We start from the raw sequence: 21498 nt of genomic DNA, 5'->3' as shown, positions 1-21498 counted from the left end.
AACAGTACAGTAGAACACAAGACAACAGTACAGTAGAACACAACACAAGACAACACAGTACTGTAGAGCACAACACAACACAGCAGAGCACAAGACAACAGTACAGAGGAGCACAACACAACACAGCAGAGCAGAGCCCGAGGCAACAGTACAGTAGAACACAAGACAACAGTACAGTAGAACACAACACAAGACAACACAGTACTGTAGAGCACAACACAACACAGCAGAGCACAAGACAACAGTACAGAGGAGCACAACACAACACAGCAGAGCAGAGCCCGAGGCAACAGTACAGTAGAACACAGTACAGTATAGCAGAGGCAGAGCACAGCCAGTCCAGCACAGCACAGCACAGCGCCTGCGCTGGGGCGGCGCCGCTTGTGGCCGCTCTAGTCTACTCGACCGGGCGGCCGGAAGTTGCAGCGAGCCCGGGGTGGGTGCAGTTGCCGAGCGGTGGCGGCTGCGGGCAGCATGTTGCCCCTTTCCATTAAAGACGACGAGTACAAGCCGCCGCGGCTTAACCTGCTGCGTAAGGTCTCAGGATGGTTCAGGTAGGTGCTAGGAGGATAGGGAGGGGGGAGAGGGAGAGCTGGACGCAGCTGCATTGAGGAGACCGGGGTCTTTGGGGCTTGTGCGGCGGGTCCAGTAGCCGGGTCGGGTCTGGGGCCCAGTAGCCGGACCGAGGGCCCAATGGCCGGGTCAAGGGCCCAGTGGCCGGACCGAGGGCCCAGTGGCCGGACCGAGGGTCCCAGGAGCCGGGTCAATGGCCCAGTGGCCGGACCGAGGGCCCAGTGGCTGGGTCAAGGGTCCCAGGAGCCGGGTCAAGGGCCCAGTGGCTGGGTCAAGGGCCCAGTGCCGGGCCGAACAGAGGGCCCAGTGGCCGCACAGAGGGTGTGAGAGTGGGTGCAAGGCTTGGACTGACTGCAACCCTCCCTCTAACCAACTCGCACGTCTTCCTCCTCGCAGGTCCATCTTGTCGGACTACACATCGCGGAACCTCTTCCTCTTCCTCTTGCTCAACCTCTCCTTCGCATTCGTGGAGTTACTGTATGGGATCTGGAGCAACAGGTGAGTCGAGTGAGAGCGAGAAGGACGGGCCCTGCTGCAATGCCACGTTGCTCTTCTGAAGAGGAAGTAACGGAAGCGCCATGTCCATAACTTGCAGCCAGGAACTGAACCGTCGCGTTATGTTGTGGTGGAGTTGCCCTGGACTGTGCCAGGTCTTTCTCTTTTTACCACCTTAAACAATAAATGTGACAAATGTAAGGGGTGTGGTAAAGCTGTTTTTAGGTGATTCAAAGATTGGCTGTGTATGTTCATAGGAAGAAAGTTGTTGATTAGGAAAGTATTGATGGGCTGGTATGAGAAGTGGAAGGGCATACGAAGGAATGCACGTAAATAGTAAGATACTCAAAGTGAAGTGGATCAGAGTACCATGTAATCCTGTGTTACCTGCCCCGTGGTCGGATAGTCGACGACTAAACCGTCTCCCCCACCTGGTTTGCCAGGTGAGGAGGGGGCTGTGGACCCCAGCAGGACCAAAAACAAGATCTGTCAAAGCTTCTAGCGAGCCAACGGCCATCCACACTTCAGTAGAAATTGCGATCACTGTCGTACATAGCATTGTAAGGAATAATGATAAAGCACACACACCAAAATCTTATACTTCCAGCGGAGTTGCAGACAGGCAAGTAATAGTGTGTGTAGGAAAGAACTGCGGACGCTGGTTTAAACTGATGATGGACACAAAAAGCTGAACCAACTCAGTGGTCAGGCAGCATCTGTGGAGAAAAGGAATAGGTGACAGTATGGACAGGCCATTCTGCCCAACACGTCGATGCCAACCAAGATGCCCTATCCAAGCTTGTCCCTTTGCTTTCTCCAGGCCCATATTCCACTAAACGTTTCCCAACCATGTAACTGTCCAAATGTCTTTTAAATGTTGTTATTGTACATACCTCTGTTACTTCATCTGGCCACTCTCTGTGTGGAAAAGGTTGCCCCTCAGATGTTCAAATGGAGGTTTGATATATATATATATGAGTAACAAAGTAATGGGTATGAAGGCATTTGTTCTCAAAGCCTTTTTTACGTTGAGGTCTCTTTCTAAAATAATGTTTTCCTTTATGATTCATGATGTTTGCACCTTAACACCCAAATGATCTGTCGGTATGGTGTTATGGGGAAATGTAATACACTCATGTCAGTTTATTTGCGGTCAAATTGTTTGTACATTTTCTGTGACTTCTGTTGTTGGTTTTGCCAAAGGCTTGTGGAACATTTTAATTTTGAAAGTCACTTTGTACATAATTAAGACAGCTAAAATGTAGAGGCAAAGAGCTACAAGTGGTAAATGATAATCTAAACTGTATGTCGGCCAATACATCAATGTAGTTCAAACTCTTTCATGAGATCTGTTATCTCCATGTAAGTGATAGAAACATGTTTGTTTTAACCCATAAATTGAATCAAACTAATGTAGACCAGTCAGGAATGATGATGAACAATTAAACAACTAATAGGAAATAAAAAATATAGTGCTGGAGCAACTCAGCGGATCAAGCAGCATCTCTGGAGAACATGGGTCGGTGATGTTTTGGGTCGGGTCCCTTCTTCAGAGTATGATGCAGGCATAAGGGACTGCAGATTTGCAAGAACACACCAAATGCTGGAGTAACTTCAGAATCTGAAGGGTCCAGACCAGAAACACTTTGTCCTGCCTCTCCTCTCTTCCAGATTTCTTCCCCTTCCCCCTACAATCAGTCCGAAGTAGTGTCCCTACCCGAAACGTCACCTGTCCATGTTCTTCAGACCCAATGAGTTACTCGAGCACTTTGTGTCCTATTGTGTAAACCAGCATATGCAGTTCTTGTTTCACATTTTAACATCGCTTGCCAGAAATAGCAAGTGGTTGATTCATTTTAATTTTCCCTGCATTGTGCCAATTTGCTTCAGTTTAATGTGATAGTGCGACAGTGAGAGTAGGAATGGAGCGAGGTGGAGGATAAATGCGTGGCTGAAAGACTGGTGCAGAGGGCAGGGATTCAAGTTTCTGGATCATTGGGACTTCTTTTGTGAAAGGTGGGACCTGTACAGAAAGGATGGGTTGCACTTGAACCTGAGGGGGACCAATATCCTGGCGGGGAAATTTGCAAAGGTCACTGGGGAGACTTTAAACTAGAATGGTTGGGGCGAGGGACTCAAATAGAGAAAGCTAGTAGACAGAATGGGAGGCAGGAAGCAGAAAAGGGAAGCACTCGGACACAAGAGGAGAAAGAAAAAAAAGGAAATAAACAGAGAAGAAGAGACGGGGGGGTTTCTTAAATGTGCATATTTTAATGCTAGGAGCATTGTAAGAAAGGTGGATGAGCTTAGAGTCTGGATAGACACCTGGAAGTATGATGTTATGGCGATCAGTGAAACATGGTTGCAGGAGGGCTGTGATTGGAAACTAAATATTCCAGGATTTCGTTGCTTCAGGTGTGATAGAATTGGAGGGGCAAGAGGTGGAGGTGTTGCATTGCTAGTCAGGGAAGATATTACAGCAGTGCTTTGGCAGGATAGATTGGAGGGCTCATCTAGGGAGGCTATTTGGGTGGAACTGAGAAGTGGGAAAGGTGTAGCAATATTTATAGGGGTGTATTATAGACCGCCAAATGGGGAACGAGAATTGGAAGAGCAAATATGTAAGGAGATAGCAGATATTAGTAGTAAGCACAAGGTAGTGATTGTGGGAGATTTCAACTTTCCACACATAGACTGGGAAACACATTCTGTAAATGGGCTGGATGGTTTGGAGTTTGTAAAATGTGTGCAGGATAGTATTTTGCAGCAATACATAGAGGTACCTACTAGAGGATGGGCAGTGCTGGACCTCCTGTTAGGAAATGAGACAGGACAGGTGGCGGAGGTATGCGTTGGGGAGCACTTCGGGTCCAGTGATCACAATACCATTAGTTTCAATATAATTATGGAGAAGGTCAAAACTGGACCTAGGGTTGAGATTTTTGATTGGAGAAAGGCTAACTTTGATGAGATGCGAGATGATTTAAAAGGAGTGGACTGGGACATTTTGTTTTATGGGAAAGATGTAGAAGAGAAATGGTGGACATTTAAAGGGGAAATTTTAAGAGTACAGAATCTTTATGTTCCTGTTCGGTTGAAAGTAAAAATTGGAAAGAGCCCTGGTTTTCAAGGGAAATTGGACATCTTGTTCGGAAAAAGAGGGAGATCTACAATAATTATAGGCAGCATGAAGTAAATGAGGTGCTTGTGGAGTATAAGGAATGTAAAAAGAATCTTAAGAAAGAAATTAGAAAAGCTAAAAGAAGATATGAGGTTGCTTTGGCAAGTAAGGTGAAAGTAAATCCAAAGGGTTTCTACAGCTATATTAATAGCAAAAGGATAACGAGGGATAAAATTGGTCCATTGGAGAAACAGAGTGGGCAGCTATCTGCAAAGCCAAAAGAGATGGGGGAGATATTGAACAATTTCTTTTCTTCGGTATTCACCAAGGAGAAGGATATTGAATTATGTGAGGTAAGGGAAACGAGTAGAGTAGTTATGGATACTATGAGTTTCAAAGTAAAAGAAGTACTGACACTTTTGAAAAATATAAAAGTGGATAAGTCTCCAGGTCCTGACAGGATATTCCCTAGGACATTGAGGGAAGTTAGTGTAGAAATAGCCGGGGCTATGACAGAAATATTTCAAATGTCATTAGAAACGGGAATAGTCCCCGAGGATTGGCGTACTGCGCATGTTGTTCCATTGTTTAAAAAGGGTTCTAAGAGTAAACCTAGCAATTATAGACCTGTTAGTTTGACTTCAGTGGTAGGCAAATTAATGGAAAAGATACTTAGAGATAATATATATAAGCATCTGGATAAACAGGGTCTGATTAGGAACAGTCAACATGGATTTGTGCCTGGAAGGTCATGTTTGACTAATCTTCTTGAATTTTTTGAAGAGGTTACTAGGGAAATTGACGAGGGTAAAGCAGTGGATGTTGTCTATATGGACTTTAGTAAGACCTTTGACAAGGTTCCTCATGGAAGGTTGGTTAAGAAGGTTAAACTGTTGGGTATAAATGCAGGAATAGCAAGATGGATTCAGCAGTGGCTGAATGGGGGAAGCCAGAGGGTAATGGTGGATGGCTGTTTGTCGGGTTGGAGGCAGGTGACTAGTGGGGTGCCTCAGGGATCTGTGTTGGGTCCTTTGTTGTTTGTCATGTACATCAATGATCTGGATGAAGGGGTGGTAAATTGGATTAGTAAGTATGCAGATGATACCAAGATAGGGGGTGTTGTGGATAATGAAGAGGATTTCCAAAGTCTACAGAGTGATTTAGGCCATTTGGAAAAATGGGCTGAAAGATGGCAGATGGAGTTTAATGCTGATAAATGTGAGGTGTTACACCTTGGCAGGACAAATCAAAATAGGACGTACATGATAAATGGTAGGGAATTGAAGAATACAGTTGAACAGAGGGATCTGGGAATAACCGTGCATAGTTCCTTGAAGGTGGAATCTCATATAGATAGGGTGGTAAAGAAAGCTTTTGGTATGCTAGCCTTTATAAATCAGAGCATTGAGTATAGAAGCTGGGATGTAATGTTAAAATTGTACAAGGCATTGGTGAGACCAAATCTGGAGTATGGTGTACAATTTTGGTCGCCCAATTATAGGAAGGATGTCAACAAAATAGAGAGAGTACAGAGGAGATTTACTAGAATGTTGCCTGGGTTTCAACAACTAAGTTACAGAGATAGGTTGAATAAGTTAGGTCTTTATTCTCTGGAGCGCAGAAGGTTAAGGGGGGACTTGATAGAGGTCTTTAAAATGATGAGAGGGATAGACAGAGTTGATGTGATCAAGCTTTTCCCTTTGAGAATAGGGAAGATTCAAACAAGAGGACATGACTTCAGAATTAAGGGACAGAAGTTTAGGGGTAACATGAGGGGGAACTTCTTTACTCAGAGAGTGGTAGCGGTGTGGAATGAGCTTCCAGTGGAAGTGGTGGCGGCAGGTTCGTTCGTATCATTTAAAAATAAATTGGATAGGCATATGGATGAGAAGGGAATGGAGGGTTGTGGTATGAGTGCAGGCAGGTGGGACTAAGGGAAAAAAGTTGTTCGGCACGGACTTGTAGGGCCGAGATGGCCTGTTTCCGTGCTGTAATTGTTATATGGTTATATCATAAACTGAACTGGAGTAACTTAGCAGGTCAGGTTGTATCTTTGGAAGCATGGATAGATGACATTTTGGGTCAGGGTGCTTCTTCAGACTAACTGCAGTAGAGGGGGAAGAAAAGGTGAGAAAGGAGGTAGGGGATGGACAACGCCTGGCAAGTGGCAGGTGGATACATGTGTGGGTGGGTTTTTACTTGCAGATGGGAAGACAAAGGATAGTGATGAAAACAAGACAAAAGGCTACAAGATAGGAGGAACAGGAGTAAATTGTGAAGCCAGAGGAAGAAACATAGATCAAAGAGTTTGGGCTCCTCTTATCTCTCGACCTTTTATCATAAATTAATCTGCCAATAAACCTCACCGGTATCCACTTATCACTTGCCAGGCCTTGCCCCACCCCCATTTCTTTCTCGGCTTGCTTTCTCCCCCCCCCCCCCTCCACCACTGCAAATAGTCTAAAGTAGGATCCCACTAATCTGTGTGGGACCTTATCAAATGCTTTCTGAAATGAAGTTATTTCATCTCCAGGTACACTACATCCACTGGCTCTCCCTTGTCCATTTTACTTGTTACATCCTCAAAAAATTCCAGAAGATTTGTCAGGCATGATTTCCCCTTCGTAAATCCATGCTGACTTGGACCGATCCTGTTACTGCTGTCCAAATGTGCCACTATTACATCTTTGATAATTGACTCCAGCATCCTCACCACCATGGATGTCAGGCTGACTGGTCTATAATTCCTGTCTTCCTCCTTTCTCGAAAAGTAGAATAATATTAATTACCATCCAATACACAGGAACTGATCCAGAATCTATAGAACATTGGAAAATGATCTCCAATATGTCCACATTTCTAGAGCCTGGGATGCCCTGGGGATTTATCAGATTATTCTGTCCTTTTATTCTGAACAATTGAACCGTTGAACAGTTGAGACAGAATGAGGCAATGATCCTTGTTGTTAGTTGAAGAAAAATGTAAGAGGGCACCTGTGGTGAATGTCATTGTTCTTTCAAATACTGTAATGCCGTTAGCTATTTATATAACTGGGAGTGATTATGGTGCTTGTTTAATATTTGAGTATGACATGCTTGTTCAGTTTTGCAATGAGTTGAGTTAAAGTCTACACTGTTCTGAGCTGAAAGTGTGAGTAACTGATGCCTGATATTAACAAAGATCTTTCTTTACAAAGAAAGCTTTTTCATGGTCTTTGAACATCCTAAAATGCCTGGTATTAATTAATGAAATACATTTGAACTGTAGTCACAGTTGCAAATCCAGGAAATTTAAGATAAGGTAGCAATATTACACAATTTTGAGATTTTAAAAATCAAGTCTGCAATTTATCCCATCAGATAAAGCATAAAAAGAAGTTTAATTTGACACCTAATTCACTTTCATATCTTCAGTATTAAAAAAGTTATGGCCATTTGCATACTCGGAAATTAGCATCTTGTTCCGTATTGCTTTTCCATTGACTTAACACAAAAGCTGTGATCGAGGACAGTCAAAAGCCCATAACTTTCTTAAAAATTAAGAGAACTGAATGAAATTTTCAGTTATTATAGATTGAAGCATTCTGAAACAAATATAAAACATCTTACTTGGATGACCTGAAATTAAACCATATAACTAGTTAGTTACCTAATTGTAGTTAATTACAAAATTGACTGTTGTAATAAATTGTAATAAACACCCAGACTGTCTTGAAAATTCAAAAATGTGATATTCTCAAGATCAGAACTTTAATATAATTGTATTATATGCTGTAAGTCCGTAACAGACAGGTAAATAAATTACAATTTCTAGCAATAGACCAAGTCTTTATGGAGAAGATCAGTTGCTAGCTGGTACATTGGCATATCATAATCAGTAGCATCATCGTACTCCTAAGATTGTAACCAATAAGCAACTCTGTACACCTTGTTTTTCCTCAACTTTTCAATTTTGGCATTGTAAACTACAAGTTTTTGCTCTTCAAACCATGCATGACATCCTTTTCTGCCCACTACTTTCCCATTAAGAATGTCCTTAAGAAAAGGATATTTTTTTTAAATAGCCTAAGTACCCATATAACAAACTAATCCCATTCACACAAGAATTCACAATATAACATGATTTTTAAATCTCACTGTCATGAATTTATATGCCAGATGGAAGGAATTTAATGTTTAATTCCCATGAATTAATCTAGAAACATCCACTCCATATAATCAAAATTATTATTTTTTTGCACAATACATGGGACTAAAACAGATATTTAGTGTAAAAATATTGACAATTGGTAGACAATTACAAAAAATATAGACGATTTAGATGCTTTTATGACATGATTGGCCAAAAAAAAGAGCATTTAAATCATCTTGCAAGTGGGTTTTTCTGGAACGCAATTGATTGGAACGTTGCATTTGCGGTGAATTTGAACCCCATATCCGCAGGAAAAACACTGCCGGTTCGTATTGAGCCCAAATCACATTTTCGCTTCGTAAAATTTGATTAAAGCCATCCCAAGAAGCACGATTATATGTAAAATATACGACTCACCTTTTGTTTTGTCCCGTTCTTGCGACACGTCACGTTGTAGGCATTGAGGGCGTTAGAATCGCTTTTTATTTTAATCTAATTATTAAATTGTCTCACGATTAAACAAAAAAAAATTTTGGAACGGAAGTCGGATCGATTATTCTTCAGCAGCTAGCAGCCCGACAGGCAGTAGAAAACGGCATTTTAATCCTGGTTGTTAAACCACTTGATTGTCCCATTTGCTGTTTTAATTGAGATTTGCATAACTTGGTTTAGATTGTTGAACAGGCCTGGAATCAGCCTGATTTGCTTATGGATGAAATATATATTTGCTTATGGATGAAATATATATTTGCTTATGGATGAAATATCTACTAGATCAAATATTTAATCCAGTAATTTGATGGGACACTGACGGAGTCCAGACCATACTCAACAGAGGTGAAACAGGGCTCTCACTTAACTTTTTTTCTCTGTTTCCAGCCGGGCAACCTAGGCAGCTTTTTAGGTTGCCAAATGACAGTTTAGGTGGTCATTTAAGACGGCTTGCAAGACGCGTGCGATAATGTGCTCGGACGAAGTGCGTAGTTACCAGTCGGAATTATGCTCAATGCAGCAGTCACATATTATTTAATCTTTTTGACAAATATTTCATGCAAGCAGGGAGTCTTAATTATATTGTCCCTAATTTAAAGCGCCTTGAGTATTAGAAAGGCGCTATATAAATCCCATCCATTATTATTATTATAATTATTATTAATCTCAGTTCCATTTACAGGAGAAATCAGTTTTCCACATTTTGCTCATTTTCTCATAGAAATAGAATTTTAATGAATCTGCTTTGTACCCTCATTAAACTGCAATAGACATCTCGTATGCAAAGGATGTATCCCCGATCTTGCAGCCTACCTCATTGCAGCATTCACACTTCTTTATCTGCACTTCTCTGTAACTGTAACGCTATATTTTGCACATTGTTATTTTCCTTTTTGTACATGAGGTTTGATTTTCTGAATAGTACAAAATGTTTTTCATTACATCTCTATACGTGACAACAGTAAATCAATGAAGCAAGAATGCCTGCCCCATGCTATGCACAAGGCACTTCAACTTGAATCTACTGATTTTTGGCTTTGACTTTCAGTACTCCTTGAATTCAGTTTTTATCAACCCATTATCATTAATATTGTGCAACCCTAAACACTCTTTGTGCCTCTTCCCCCCCCCCCACAACATTATTAGCTTCAGAATTAAAAACAAATATGTAAAACTATATATTTGAAGGCTAAGTTGCAGATTTTGAGACTGATACTAGAATTTCTGATGTCCCATCAATGTGGTTAATCGCGTATGATTAACCATAAGAGCTCAGAATTGGCAATTGATTTTTCCACCCATTTGCATGGTTGTTAAACCACTTGATTGTCCCAATTGCTGTTTTAATTGAGATTTGCATAACTTGGTTATAGATTGTTGAACAGGCCTGGAATCGGCCTGCTTTGCTTATGGATCAAATATCTACTAGATCAAATTACCTCCCCCCCCCTTGACTCCATTCAAATCCAGTAATTTAATGAGACACTGACGGAGTCTAGACCATACTCAACAAAGGTTTTTTTTCTCTGTTTCCAGCCGGGCAACTAAGGCAGCTTTTTAGGTTGCTAAATGACAGTTTAGGTGGTCATTTAAGACGGCTTGCATGACGCGTGCGATAATGTGCTCGGACGAAGTGTGAGGTTACCAGTCGGAATTATGCTCAATGCAGCATTCACATATTATCTCTGCTTCAAATAAAGTCACAAACAAAACATATTCACCAATTAAGACATGATATATACCACAATGACATGCAGCAAAATTATAATACAGTATATACAGTATCTCAACTCTTTTTACACGTTGCAATGAATGCAATTTCTATTATTTATTTCCACTTCCAAACAAAAATGTGGTTGGATTATTCAGCGTATGATCAACCTCGGTGAGACCAAGCGAAGGCTTGGCGATCGCTTTGCACAACACCTCCACACAGTTCGCAATAACCAACCTGATCTTCCGGCTCAGCATTTCAACTCCCCCTCTCATTCCGAATCCGACCTTTCTGCCCTGGGCCTCCTCCATGGCCAGAGTGAGGCCCACCATAAAATGGAGGAGCAGCACCTCATATTTCGCTTGGGCAGTTTACACCTCAGTGGTATGAACATTGACTTCTCCAATTTCAGGTAGTCCCTGCTTTCTCCTCCCCTTCCCAGCTCTCCCTCAGCCCACTGTCTCCGCCTCTTCCTTTCTTCTTCCCGCCCCCCCCCCCCCACCCTCACATCAGTCTGAAGAAGGGTCTTGACCCGAAATGTCGCCTATTTCCTTCGCTCCATAGATGCTGCCTCACCCGCTGAGTTTCTCCAGTATTTTTGTCTACCCATTCAAGTTCTGTTATCCCACTTTCCTCACCCACTCCCTACACGTTAGGGGCAATTTTACAGAGACAAGTTAACCTACAAAGCCAATGTGTCTTTGGGATGTGGGAGGTAACCGACACACTTGCAGGAAGATTGTGCAAATTCAACACAGACAGTACCCGAGGACAGATCGAACACAGATCTCTGGCGTGTGAGGCAGCAAGTCCAACACACATAAAATTATACGTTGATAACTTTGGTTACTAAAAAAAAAGAAACTATCCATTTTCAGTCTTAAATCTCTAAATGACGCTATGTCCCCCTTTACAGCTACTGTATGTTATAATTCAGTTCAAGACTATGGGGCAGTACCTTGGCCATAAAGTTGCTGCCTAATGGGGCTTTCTCACGGGGCGACTTGACGCAAGATGTAACCAGAGTGAAGTGGTCGTGGTCTAGCACGATATCACACGATATAACGGGGGGTAGATAAAGAGTTCCCACGGGTACTCGGCATTTCTGTTATTTGTGCGAGTGACTTGTCCGTCTCCCGAGCTTTCCCGTTAAATCTTGAATGAACATTGTGAACTGTGAAGTGTTGTTAAATCATCACGTGGCATAAATGATGTCACTTTTTTTTCACACACTATAAATATCCTCCCTTGGTTGAATTGGCTCATTTGGAGACATGCCTGTACTAAGTAGTTTCGAGTACAGGATGGTGGTGTTTTTCATTGACGCGCTGTATGCAGCAGCCCTCTATGTGAATCGAGGACGCTTGCGTGAAGGCAGAAGGGTGAGATTAATTAAAAAGAGAATTAAGAGGAAGTCTCTTGTTGCCTCTCCACCTGTCTCTCTTGCTGCGTCTCCTCCTCATTCTCCTGCATGGCAAAAACCTTTCTGACATGCTTTACCCCCTTTCTTTGAGCTTTTCTGGGAGCCATCTCTGCAAGTGTTCCAGTGAAAAAGATTATCCAACAATGACAATGAGGTGGGACGTCCTCGATGGACACATGTTCCATTGGCGATATTGAGACCACCTTTTTTACTCACCTTCTGTACCCTCTGTCCAGCTTCCGGGTTCACCGTTCGCAGGAGTTCCCACGGTAAACGCAAGGGTTATTACGGATATCGCACTGGCCACTACGTGCATATAATGTTTCAATGTTCAACCACAAGTGTACAAGTCACTCTTGGAGAAATTCAAGCTTGCTTGAATTTTCTCCCGAGTCAACAAGTTACACGAGTACCTGCCGTTAGCGCCACGGTGGTCCACGGTGGTCCACGAATGCCGTACGGTTATCGTACGAGGTTCCCACGATGTTCAACTCTGGTTACCTCTTGCGTCAAGTCGCCCCGTGAGAAAGCCCCATAAAGGGCCTGTCCCACTTGGGCGTCATTTGCGCGTCATTTACGCGACATCATTAACACGTCACAATGCGCACGTGGTAACGCGCGCATGGTGCCTGGTGGCGTAGGCAGTGACGCGCGGTAGCCCCAGGATTTTGGGATTCTCAAAATCCTAGCGCGCCACCTGCGTGACGAGCAAATGAAGCCCAAGTGGGACAGACCCCTAAAAGTGCCAGAGACCCGGAATTGATCCTGAATATGGGTGCTGTCTGTATGGAGTTTGCTCCATTTCCCTTTGATCGCATGGGTTTTCTCCGGGTGCTCTTGTTTTCTTCCACATTCCAAAGATGTGCAGGTACCTTTTTCAGACCCAACTCAAAACGTAATATTTTCCTTTTGTCCAGAGATTCTGTCTGACCTGTTGAGTAACTCCAGTTTTTTGTGTCTATCTTCAGTTTAAACCAGCATCTGTCGTTCATTCCTACACACACGATACTATACGATAGAACTTTATTAATACTAGGAAGGAAATTGTGTGTGTGGGTGGGTATATAACACACACACACACGCACGCACGCACACACACACACACAGTTATATATTCATATATATATTTATATAGTTATATGTTCATATATAAATATACACTTTTGTTTTCTCGTTTATAACATTGTTTACAGAGTACTATGTTTACATATTCTGTTGTGCTGCTGCAAGTAAAGATTTCATTGTTCTAACTGGGACGTGAGAGAATAAAACACTCTTGACTTGCGTTGCTAATGTGTGGGATAGAACTAGTGTACGAGTGATCGGTTGTACGGCGTGGACTTGGTGGGCCGAATGGCCTGTTTCCACGCTGTATCTTTAAATTAAACTAAAAACACTAAAACCAGAGGAAATCTAAAGAAGGGTCTCTACCCGAAACATCACCCGATTTCTTCTATCCAGAGATGCTGCCTGCTCCATGGAGTTCCCCCGCACAATTAAAGCATGGAATAGTCTTCACCCTACCATAGTTACCCAACCAGACACAACTAAATTTAAGGTAGCTCTTTTTTCCCAAGAACCCTTTTTTGCTTAAGTCCAAGTCAAGACTCAAGAGAGTTTTATTGTCATGTGTCCCTGATAGGAAAACGAAATTCTTGCTTGCTGCAGTACAACAGAATATGCACACATAATATAGAACAGGAGATAAAAGTTCAGTATAGAGAGGGGGGCCCACTCAGAGTTAAACGCTAGGTGTCCCGGGTGTTTGCCAAGCCGGGCAAAATGGCACGGCTTTTAGGTTGCCCAGTGGGACTTTGGGCCGCCATTGACACCCGGACAACCGTTAATTTCGAGCCCTGTGAAAGCAACAGCAATGTAGTTTCCATTGTGCTTATATAACTAGAATACAGTTCCAAGTTGAGAATTAAATAGAACATAGAATATAGAACAGTACAGCACAGGAAATGGCCCTTCGGCCCACAATGTTTGTGCTGAACATGATGCCAAGTTGAATTGCACCTATCTAAAAGCTTCTTAAATGCCACTATCGGATCTGTCTCCACCACCCCTAGCAATGTGTTCCAGGCTCCCACCACTGTCCAGGCTTCCCCAGCACATCTCCATTAAACCTGCCCTCTCTCACCTTTGCCCTCTAGTGTTGGATATTTTTACCCTGGGGAAAATCGTTCTGTCTGTCTACCCTATCTATGCCTCTCATAAATTTAGTTTAGTTTATTATTGTCACGTACGGAGGTACAGTGAAAAGCTTTTTGTTACGTGCTATCCAGTCAGTGAAAAGACTATACATGATTATAATCCGACCGTCTACAGTGTAGAGATATAGAACATAACATTTAGTGCAAGATAAAGTCTGATTAAAGATAGTTCAAAGGTCTCCAATGAGGTAGTTGGAAGGTCAGGACTGCTCTCTAGCTGGTGGGATGACAGTTCAGCTGCTTGATAAAAGTTGGGAAGAAACTGTTCTTGAATCTGGAGGAATGGGTTTTCAAACTTCTATATCTCTTGCCTGAAGGGAGAGGGGAGAAGTGGGGTGAGACCAGTCCTTGATTATGCTGATGGCCTTGCCGAGGCAGCGTGGAGTCAGTGGTGGGAAGGTAGGTTTGCGTGCTGGTCTGGACTACGCCCACAACTCTTTGAGATTTTATGCAGTCTTCGATGGAGCTGCTCCCAAACCGTGCTGTGATGCATCTCCATAAAATGATTTCTACGGCACATCTGCAGAGGTTGGTGAGGGTTGTTGGGGACATGCCGAACCTCCTAAGCCTTCTAAGGAAGTAGAGACTTTAGTGTGCTTTCGTGGCCATTGCTTCGATGTGGCTGGTCCAGAACAGATTGCTGGTAATATCTATTTCTAAGAACTTTAGGCTTTCAACCATCTCTACTTTCATGCCATCAATGTATACTGTGTGTATTCAATGAACAGCTTCACTTCCTGAAGTAAATTACAATCTACTTAGTCTTGCTGACATTGAGGGAGAGGTTTGTTGTCTTGGCACCAGGTTACATGGTTCTCAATCTCCTTCCTGTACTGCATCTCGTCATTATTTGATATACAGACAACTGCGCTGGTGTCACCTGCAAATTTGTAAATTGAGTTGGATTGGTATTTGGGTGCACAGTCGTGAGTCTAAGGAGTACAGAAAGGGGCTGAGAACGCATCCTTGTGGAGCACCAGTGTTGAGGATTATTGTAGAGGATGATTTGTCACCTATCCTTACTGATCGTGGTCTGTTGGTTGGGATGTCGAGGAACCACTTGCAGAGGGGAGTGCGGACTCCAAGTTCCCCGAGTTTGGAAATGAACTTGAATGGCATAATGGTATTGAAAACAGAGCTGTAGTCTATGAATAAGAGTCTGACAGGTGTCCTTCTCCAGGTGTTCCAGGGATGAGTGCAGTCAGGGAGATGGCAGCCAGTTATAGTATACAGGCCTTGCTACAGTCTGCGTGTATCCGAATGATTATACTGGGACTCAAGTTTGTCCCGGTATTAAGTATAGTATTTATATACTTTTATTAAGTCTCCCTTCAACCTCCAATGTTCCAGAGAAAACAATCCAAGTCTATCCAACCTCTCCCTGTTGCTGAAAGCCCCCCCCCCCCACCTCTCCACTAATTCCAATATTGGGGGGTGGGGGGGGGGCTTTCTGGAGCGCTAGTATGGGTGTTGTGGGCCGAAGGGACTGGTTCCCAGAAGGCTAATATGGACATTGTGGGCCGAATGGATTCTTGGGCTGGCAGCTCAGTCACTCAAGCCTGGTTGGCTGGCAGCTCAGTCACTCACGGCTGGTCCAAGGGAATTTTTTTTTCCCATGTAATCTCCACGCATTGTCTCTCAAGAACACAATCGGTCAGTTTCACCATGGGTGGCTATTGAAATGGACAAGCAACCCGCTTCTATTACTTGTGCAATGATACTCTATTAAACAATGTAATATATAACCTTTACTATTTTTAGCTTGCTATACCAAAAATACACTTACAGCTATTGAAAAGATCTTTATGTTTGTAAATCTTGCAGGGGTAAAAACTCTATGATTATGATCTGAAACTCCCTAGCTTTACCCTATTGACACAATTGACAGAACTGGACCTTCTATAAAGTTTTTTAGCAACGCAACTATTGCACAATGGCGGAACTACTTGTACTCCTTCATCATAACCTTCTCCGAATTTTTTGTTCCCAAATGAATTGTGACAACTAGAGTTACATCCTCACTTTCCAATTTCCTCTATTAGCTGTTGTGAGATAGTGTGGCACTAGGTCCATCACATATGCTTTAAATTCTCGAGTTGAGTATATTATCATATACATAAATATGGTGAGGTACAGGTGCAGCGAAAATCTGGCTTGCAGCAACATCACAGGCACATAGACAGGCTAACAATTAAAAACATAAATTATACATACAATTTCTATTGAACAGAACTAATTTGTGGGACATTTCTCTCGACCTCATAAATCACTGGCATCTGGCTCTCTAAGAATCACCCCTTCCCAAATCTGTGCTTTCCACTGGGGTGAGACTTAGGAATTCCCCCAGATCCTCTCTCTCTGTCCAGGGAGATCTGAGATACAAATTTAATATGGTATAGTATAGTTTTCTGGACCTTTAAGCCATTGTTCTATTTCACCAAAATATAAAAAACTTTATTCACCAACCAGTCTTTACCAGCTTTGCAGTGGCAACATGTTTTCAGCCTAGGTTTCTTCATTATCTGTAAGCTCAGTGAATCTCTTTGCTGTATTTCAAAGTTGCTTGTTGCGTGGTGGTTGGAGCTGCTGCCTCACGACTCCAGGCTCCTGGATTCATTCCTGACTTTGATGGTATTTGCAGAGTAGTTTGACAGTTCTCTTTATGACTGCAGGTTTCTGCTGTGTGCTCCAATTTTCCACAGCTGATACATTTAATTCACTGCTGAAAATGATCCCTTTGTGTAAGTAAATGGCAAATTAGTTATAGGACGTTGATCGGTATGTGAGAGAGAATAAATTGCAGAATTATAGGGAAATCAAGAGAGGTGGTATGAAACTGATGGGATTTTCTCTTGGGAGCCAGCATGGACCCAAAGGGTCTAATTCTGTCTCCAGTGCTGTATGTGATAGTAACCTACCAGTAACATAATTGTTTTGGAAAAACAATAAGTAATTCAGCACCTTCACTCCTGCCATTCGGACTCCGGATAGACACAAAAAGCTGGAGGAACGTGAGAAAAAACCTCTGGAGAAAAGGAATAGGTGACGTTTCGGGTCAAGACCCTCCTTCAGTCCCAAAACGTCACCTATTCCTTTTCTACAGAGAAGCTGTCTGACATGCTGAGTTGCTCCAGCTTTTTGTGTCTATCTACTGTCTCTTCCTACACATTGCACGAAACAGAAAATATTTAATTTTATGTAACAATTTTGGCAGCTCTGTTGCAAATGTAACTTGTGTGTTGTGCTTTAGTTTAGGTCTCATTTCCGACTCTTTTCATATGTTCTTTGACTGCACGGCTCTTCTGGCTGGACTGGCGGCATCCGTGATTTCCAGGTGGAGACCAAATGACAACTTTTCCTACGGGTAAGAAATGGAGTACTTAGTGGCGTTTACATTATGTAGAAGTATATAACTATTATTCAGCAGTAATATTGTTTTTTTATATCCATTTGAGATGGCTGTTAGGTATTTATTGCATTCGCAGCATAACCAATCTAAACAAGAGTTTGAGTTGATTCTCTCATCGTCGGAAAGCCTATGGATATACTTTGTGTTTATTTCTGATTAGTATAACTAGGATGAATTGATATCATATTGGTCTCTATATCCCAACTTTCCCACCCTCTATTTCATATTAAACCGATGGAGCTCTTTTGTCGCTAAGCCAACAGTGGTCTGGCAGTTTTAATCTTGAAAGTTTCCTCCACTCCAAAGCGTTTAAATGATGTATGTAACTGATCTTAATTTTCAAAAGGACTTAAAGTCGAACTCTAATGTTATTGTGCTCATGAGATGGGGAACTGGTTTAGGCATTAGAGAGATAGCACAGGAACAGGCCTTTCGACACACTGAGTCTGCGCCGATCAGCGATCACCCTGTACATTAGCACTGTCTTATACAATACAGGCAATTAACAATTTTTTTTTACCAAAGCCAATTAACCTACAAACCTCTACATCTTTGGAGTGTGGGAGGAAACTGGAGAAAACACACAAGGTCACAGGGAGAACTTATAAATTCTATACAGACAGCACCCGTAGTCCGTGTCGAACCCGGGTCTCTGCCGCTGTAAGGCAGCAATTCTACCACTGTGCCGCCCCTTGATTAATGGACACAAAACAGAGCAAACGGGTTCTTCTCAAGTTGGCAATTAGTTGGCAACACTAAAATTAGTGTTCACCTCAAATATCAACTTTTGAGGTGATGTTACCCAGATAGCAGGAGAAACAATGCAGAAATCTAGAAAGGCCATGGTGGCTTTATGCATGCTTACAATCCATATTCATGTACAAGATGTAGGGATTTGGTGCGAAGCAGCTTAAGTTCATGATAAGTAGCTGGGTCGGTAAATGTGTGGACAGTATAAGAAGGACAGAAAGGGATTTTGATGCATCAAGTTAGTGGGCAAGTATAACACAGATGGAATATGATGTGGAAAAATGTGATGCTACTCAGATAGCAGGAGAAACAATATAGAAATCTAAAAAGGTCATGGTGGCTTTATACATGAATTTCAGAAAGTTAGTGCGTGGATATAACAAGCAAGTAGGAGACCATGGTGTCGGCTTATCTTGATTAAAATTTGCCTTGAATATCAAGGAGCTTCCACATTCAAGTAGAATCGTATGGCTGTTGTCTATTATATCTTGCCCAAGACATTTGTGCGCAAGACTGACTTCTGGGAATAAATAAATCATCCCGGGTAGAGAACCGAACATACTGGAATAATTTTGTGGGTCAGACAGCATCTCTGGAGAGAAGGCATTGGGTAGAGAACCAATAGATTAAACCTATACTCTTTTAAGTTTTGAGGGATGGTGGCTAATCTCATTCAAACACGTACAATTCTTAACAGACCTAATAGTAGATGCTTGGTGGATGTTTCTCCTGAACAAATTTTCCTTCGTTTCTCAGCAAAAGGGAAGGTCATTTAATACTGAACAATGGAAACATTATTTCACTTAAAATATTGGAATTCTCTCTTTTTTAGGGCTTTGGACACTGAATTGTTGAGTACATTCAACACCAATGTTAATGATTTTTGTACATGAAGTGAATCTAGGGATATTGCAGGAAACTTAAGTTGAAGTGAACTCGCCTATGCCTAACAATGTTTCAGGCAGCTCAATGGGACAAATGACTGCCGCTGGAATATTCTAGAGTTCTTAGATGCTTGTCCAGAATTGAAGCTGCCTTAAATATATTGATAATAGCTCCTTTGTGAGAATCCATTCAGCTGAAATCTGATAGTTTATGAGACATTGGGGGAGACCCATAAATTCTTTGCATTTTATTGCATCTTAACTTTGCTTGGGTTATATTGCGGTGTCATTATTTATATTCACTGTTATTGAGATGTATTCAGATTTAGGATATGAAATGGTTAAAACTTGAGGAAGAAATTACTTATAAAGAAATTAAAACGTAACTCAAAGTCAACTACAAAAACACAACTACATTGAACATGACAATGAAAGTTAAATATAAAAAGTGGGAGTTACCAGTGAGGAATTCCCAGGCAAGCACTAGTTTGTCGCAACTGTGCTGTTATTTGGAGCAATCATGCATACCCATTTTTGCAGGACAAAATGTGATAGCTCATGCTCCTGGTCGAGAGATGCAAGGAGTTATTTCTCTGTATGTTTTGTTTCCTTTGGCAGATATGTCCGAGCAGAGGTTCTCGCTGGATTTGTGAATGGATTGTTTCTGATCTTCACAGCCTTCTTCATTTTTTCAGAAGGAATAGAGGTTGGTTCATGAAAAATGTGGTTCTATGTTAGCTGCAGTATTTTGCTCCTGGTTGGTTCCTTGTGGGCCTTGGATGAAATCATTGATAGTTAAAGTTGCTCTGTAATTGGAGAAAGTTTCTGAAAATCTGATTGGTTTAAGTTGCAGACTACATTTTTTATTTGCAACTATTATTTTATTTGTTTTAGTTTTCCTAGATACAAGAAATAAAAGTGAAATTTCAGTATTACCTCTTAAAGGCAGGGTTCCTTTTTTTGGGGGGGGGGGGGGGGCAAAGGTTGCTATAAATGTTCATTTGATTTTTTAGGGTATACCCACATTTTTGGACAAGTTTGATTTTCAGGTCAGTGCAGAAAACTGCAAGCTGAAGTTATCAACGTTGCTCACTAGATTATGTAGACTGCTGGGTATGTGCAATGGCATAACATTCTGTTAAGCATAAGAACTGCTGGAATACTGAGGCAGGTCTTCACAGGAGAGTTGAAACCAGCCTCTGCATCATTTGAAGGGCTGCACCTTATCTCTGCCACTTTGTAGAGAGTCTGAGTTATCCACCATCCTCTAATAAGTAGATGCCTTACAATTCATCATTGTTTGTGCTTGCACCTTCCCCTCCTACCAGCCAATATTCTCTGCACCTCCAACCCCTCAGCACAATGTTATTTTCAAGACCCTCCTTTGATGGCAGGTTCACAGAGAATGGGTCAATTATACTGTGCTCAATATCATGGATTGCGCATATCAATAGAATATCAAAGGCCTGTATAACAGCCTAATTCAATAGTTGCCATTGGCCAATTTTTTTTGCCTTGAACCGTTTGCCATTATTTCCCAAAGTGATCTCCCTTTTTCGCTTTGCTTCTTATCATATCCTGGCTATTTTATATTATCAGTGATAATTACTGTGTAATTTTTGTCTCTGTGGGTGAGCTACTTGATTGATTGGGTTGTCATAGTCAAACCCAATCATACGACCAGTATATTGACATGAATAGTAATCGGCAACAAACTTCAGCTTCATCTTCTCGCTCATAAATTCTGGAGATAATTGAGGTAATTCTACTCCTATCACCTTAGTTGATTTGTAGCCAGCTAAACACTCATCAATGGTTACATTTGAGTTTTTCCATTTTTGGATGTTATCTTTTCACTGCCACAAACACAGCAGGAACTTGTCAAGAACGTTTTATTGTCATATGCCCCGGATGGGACAATGAAATTCTTACCTGCTGCAGCACAACAGAATATGTGAATATGTAAACATAGAACATAACGGGGGAAGAAAAAAAAAAGAAAAAGTTCAATGAATAATAGATATAGTGCAATAATAATATAGTCTTTTGCAGTTCAGAACCCAGAGCTTATTCATTGTTGTGTTTGATAGCCTGATGGCTGTATGGAAGAATCTGTTCCTGAACCTGGACGTTACAGTTTTCAGGCTTATTCCTTAGTGATTAAAAAACGTTACGGGCAATTAAACTTCTCAGGCGAGTTACAGCTGCAGTATGGGTACATTATGCTTGGGTTAGTGACCCTAACTGGGTCATCGCTGGAACTATTTATTGGCACTTACAGAAAATATGG

General features: G+C 41.9%; 1 protein-coding gene across 1 annotated transcript in view; it reads left to right on the top strand.

Annotated features, from left to right (window-relative positions):
- Window positions 1-386: 386 nt before the first annotated feature.
- Window positions 387-21498, top strand: part of slc30a7 (solute carrier family 30 member 7) — a 53640-nt gene continuing 32528 nt past the window's right edge. Inside the window, exons 1-4 of the mRNA XM_033027925.1 lie at window positions 387-554; window positions 970-1071; window positions 17416-17529; window positions 19827-19914. Coding sequence (XP_032883816.1) covers window positions 475-554; window positions 970-1071; window positions 17416-17529; window positions 19827-19914 — 384 coding nt within the window. The 5' untranslated portion in view covers window positions 387-474. The remainder of the gene's footprint in view (window positions 555-969; window positions 1072-17415; window positions 17530-19826; window positions 19915-21498) is intronic.

The sequence above is a fragment of the Amblyraja radiata genome, chromosome 10 (genome assembly GCF_010909765.2).
Source record: "Amblyraja radiata isolate CabotCenter1 chromosome 10, sAmbRad1.1.pri, whole genome shotgun sequence".
NCBI lineage: Eukaryota > Metazoa > Chordata > Chondrichthyes > Rajiformes > Rajidae > Amblyraja > Amblyraja radiata.
The sequence above is the reverse complement of the archived record's forward strand: the minus strand, read 5'-3'. Positions and strand labels throughout refer to the sequence as shown.